Below are 4,578 nucleotides of genomic sequence, written 5' to 3' on the forward strand. Positions count from 1 at the left end.
GTGTGGAAGAAATAGAATATATAAGCTTTTTGCATTCCCAGGAGAAACACTACTTACTTTAAAGAGAACTAATGAAATAGCCTCTTCCTCAGAGATTAAAGTGACTTCAGGAAACAAAATGCTTTGCACAGGAGTTTGTTATGCCACATTTTAAGCCCTTGAATATGGCAAATTCCTGGATCAATTTTTTGCCAGCTGTTCAATTACAATAAAAAAATTAAGAAAATATTGATTTTTTTTCTTTCCCAACTGCAAGCAAAGATGTTATTTGTGGTGCATTTTTCATCCACTAGATTTATTCTCTTCAAGTCTTTCATAGAACCTTGAGAATACAAAGCCTTTTTTAAAATTACAAATATATATTTTCATCTTAATTACATTTTGTTGTTACCTGCTTATTTGAATCTTTAATTGTAAAGAAGGTAACAAATGTTCATTTGTTGCAAAGTTACCTTATCCCATTTTTTTCTAAATACTGTGAAGAAGATTTCAACTAAAAGAATAAACACTTATTAAAAAATCAAGTTGGTTAAAGAAAACATTACAAAAATCTGAATAGTAAGCATATATACTTGAACAGTTCTTTCTTTTAAAAGGACTACAGAATAAAAGCTGTTTTTTGTTTTGTTTTGTTTTGTTTGTTTTGTTTTGTACCCCTTTCTGCCTGGACTAAGATTCTTGAGGCGAGTCTTACAAACAGGAACAGAAACTATAACATGCTTTTTTGTCTACACTGAAGTCAGAAGTAATTTTTTCATTACTTTAATCTTGTATGCAACTATATACTGTTTTTTAGCATATCAAAATCAGTCACCACAGTTGCTGAGTCTAAAAATAATTACTTTAAAAGAAAAATAATCCTTTCTTCAAGAGAGAGATCTTTCCTTTCTAACAGTAATTATGCACTAGAATTGCCTCATTCTCTACAGCCACAATCATCAAGAACCATTGAATGTCAGATTTCTCTAGGAATAGAACACATCCATGAAATGAGAAGAACTGGAAGAGATCAAGAATGTGCTTTATGAAAGTGCACAGATACACATAACCCACCCACATATACTCACCCATTCCTAAACAATGTTTTGTTTTCTCTTTATTTTAATCACAAGTCCTAAGAATAGAATACAATGCTTTACTACAGTCTATCACTATGAGTTTCCATAGTTCTGAAACAAATGGCCTGGAAACATAAATACTTACCACTGAGCTGTTCCATGAAGCATACATTGCCATTGGTGTTAAAAGCCAAAGTGTCAGGAGTGATGCAGAGTGTCTGGAAGATTGCAGAATGGGCAATGCTCTTCAGAGAATGGCAACACTCCAGGCAAATTGCCCAAATATCTTGCTCAGTAAGACAGCTATCCCGCAGTGACAAAATATCAGCAAGGGACACATTCTCCTGCCAAGATACGAATTCACAAATTACTCTGGATTTCACAACACTACTATGTGCATTATAGATGACATTTGACACAACTGGCAACATGAAATGTTTCCAGCAAGTTCTCATATCTTCTAGGACACTGATTAACACCCCAAGAAACACCAAGTGCATGGCTTTGCCTTATCACAGAGCGTCTCTTCAGAAGCGAAGGTATCACAGTATGCTAACATCAAAAAAAGGCTTACTATGAGAGTTAGCTATGTTACATAAACATTGCATCAATGTTAGGGAAACAAACTCTTTGGAGGTAAAAGCAAAGAGACCAAGTTAAAACATTTTGCTTAACCCATGTCTCCCTTAAGCTCTGCCAGGTGCCTTTGGATAAGCTACTTAAATCCCTTCACAGCAGTTTTCCCTACCATCTGTGATCTGGGAAAAAGAATCCTCTAAATTAGCCCCTCTTAAGAACAATGCTGTTGTGAAGTTTAGTGGTGGAGACCACCTAATAAACACTCAAAAGCCAAAGAAGCCATAGGAAAAGTGTTCTTATACTTTGACCTAAAGCCAAGAAAAAATAAGTTCAGTGACCAAAGTGAGGAACCAGTAACTAAATTTAACTCTCCTAGGATCGGCTAGGTGACATGATGGCATTTGCCAAAACCACAAAAAAATGTTTCACTAATCAAGATGCAAAATTATGAGTTTCATCTGTGTATGTGGACAAGAAAAGCTCAATTTAGAGAATATCTGAAATAAATAAAAATTGCAACTTTTAGAACAGCCTCAATATAAAATTCCAGTCAATCACAACCTGATAGAAGTACTTTTGAGTCAAGCTTTGAGGTTGAGCTCTACAGCGAATATTATAAGTAGAGATATCAAGTTTAGTACTACAAAACCATCTTTGTCTCGTGGTTATTGGGAGTAAATGAAGTATCTTTTCCAGTGAGATGGAAAGTTAGGTAGTACAGAAAGAAAAGCAACATCACAAAACAAGCCTATGAATGTTCAATGGCTTCTGTCAGCAATGGATGGCTAAGCAAAGATAAAAAAAACCAAAGCACCACCACGACCATATAGCAAGCCTTCCTCTTTCAATGCTCCAGGACATTAAGTTGTTTACTTCACAGAAACCATTTATTTCACAAATGACCACACCACCTTGGCCTTAATTATTAAAGCAGCAAAGCAAGACTTTTGTAGAGACCCAAGCATTGCAAACACTGAGACATGCATTTGATTAGTTTGCATCTGCAAAGGAATACAGAAATAAATTTTTCATTGTGGCGGAAAAAAAAAATAATCCTTTTAAGACTCTAACATGGGAGTTTCTTGCAAACTGAAACTCCCATCAAGCCACATCTTCAGTATTTGGGACCACTGAAAGCTGGTTCACTTGAAGTACAGGAAAACTAGTAGGTGTTACATAACAGAGATGCTGATGTCATTTCCCTTGTCTCATTATCAGCAAAAATACACTTACAAAAGCAATTGCTGATTGATAACTATGGAAAGTGAACTGGTCAGACAGCCATACTTTAACTATTCAGTTTAGACCTCAATTCACCCTTTTATTTTCTTCAGAGAATATAAATCAGCTCAGAAGCATATATAGTTAAGTAGAGGAGGAGAAAATAAGATAATTTGCCACACACAGCTTCTTGAAATATTTGAAATATTACAGAGTGCAAGACAAAGAAAGTCCTAGTAAAGAATCTGAAATAAACCCTCAGTATTTCCTACTCATCAGCACCAGTAGCTTCTTGCTTCACTTTCTGGCTTTTGTAAACCACATACATCAGTCAATAATCTCATTCCTTAAACGATGTAAAGTGATGAGAAGCACAGGCTCCACTAAATGACTAAGCAGCTGGGAGTCAGGTTCATCAACATTCACAGCTCTCTGGCACTTCAGTCTTTTTCCCAAGATAATTCACACAAACTTCAAAACAATGTATTCCAGAATCATGGAAAATGTGGCGAACATCATTCATTAAATTAACTGCATTTGAAGGAAAACACTTGGTTGCCTGGGTAAACTCACTAAGTACCCTTCAAAGCAGCCCTTTTTAATTAACTTCTCTAATCACTAGGTGATACGTCACACTTACTCTCTCAAGAAGAATATTGAAAATATTCCTGTGCCTGGAATAACTAAATAGGAGGGACTAGTAGGAATCCACAGTTAAAGTATATCGAGCAGGTGAGAAAAATAGGATCTTCCTCACACAGAAGAGTTGACCCTCAGCCTTCTCCCATCCTGAAGAAAAAACAATTTAAGCTAATGTGTAAAACGGAGGCTAGTACCAACTTCCTTCTCTACTTTGCATGGGCCAGTCTGAGAGGACTTACTACGCTGAACGCTACAGGTGGTGTGAGGAAAAGCCAAACGGCTGAGCCATCAGATGGCTTATGAAAGCTAAAAAGGACTTCTCAAACACACTTCTAAATCCTGATTCCACTTGGATTCTTGACATAGCAAATAAGAAGGCTTGCAAGATCTGGTTTGGGGAACAAGTGGCTCACATACAGTTCAGCAAACATTTACTTGATGAAAAAACCCAAACATTTTGCCCAAACATTTTCTAGGGGATAAGGAACAACCTTCATGTGGAAGGATGCAAAGAAAGATGAGCAATAGCAATAAAAAGCAAGTGCAAAAACAAGTACAAACCCAGCCAAATACGACAACAGAACCAGGCTTAGCTACAGGTTTTTTGGCATAACAACTGAACGAACAGATTTAAAAGTTTGTTGGGTTTGTGTTTCTTGTTATTTTCCAGTTACAAGGCCATTTTACACAGGGTATTGAGAAACGGCTGCAGAACAATGTGTTTGATGGAAAACATTTCCCAGGTAAAACTGGTGCGACAAGGACAAACATGTACTTCCTGACTGCAGCATCAGCCCACGGCTGTGACAGCAGGTACCAGACACCCCGTACTTGAGGACCGTGACTTTGCTGTTGCGTGGAGAAGGCACACGGGGACAGACTACGCCAAACTTGGCAGCCTGGGACCACCGGCCAGGAGAAAGCGAGGAACCGGCGGTGAACACACAGAAAGCGAACGGTTATGTTGACGCGGCCGGGGCGGTGTCGCCCCCGGGCTCCGGTACCTCGGGGCCCGGCGGCGCGGGCGGAAGAGGCGCTGGGCAGGGCCGGGCGCGGGCCGCCCGGGAGGCCGCCTCAC

General features: G+C 38.5%; 1 protein-coding gene across 1 annotated transcript in view; it reads right to left on the reverse strand.

Moving 5' to 3' along the window:
- KNDC1 (kinase non-catalytic C-lobe domain (KIND) containing 1) overlaps positions 1-1,558 on the reverse strand; it is a 54,972-nt gene extending 53,414 nt beyond the window's left edge. The window contains exon 1 of the mRNA XM_010000129.1: positions 1,204-1,558. Coding sequence (XP_009998431.1) covers positions 1,204-1,558 — 355 coding nt within the window. The remainder of the gene's footprint in view (positions 1-1,203) is intronic.
- Between the last annotated feature and the right edge of the window lie 3,020 nt (positions 1,559-4,578).

The sequence above is a fragment of the Chaetura pelagica genome, unplaced genomic scaffold, assembly GCF_000747805.2.
Source record: "Chaetura pelagica isolate M959 unplaced genomic scaffold, ChaPel_1.0 scaffold436, whole genome shotgun sequence".
NCBI classification, from domain to species: Eukaryota; Metazoa; Chordata; class Aves; order Apodiformes; family Apodidae; genus Chaetura; species Chaetura pelagica.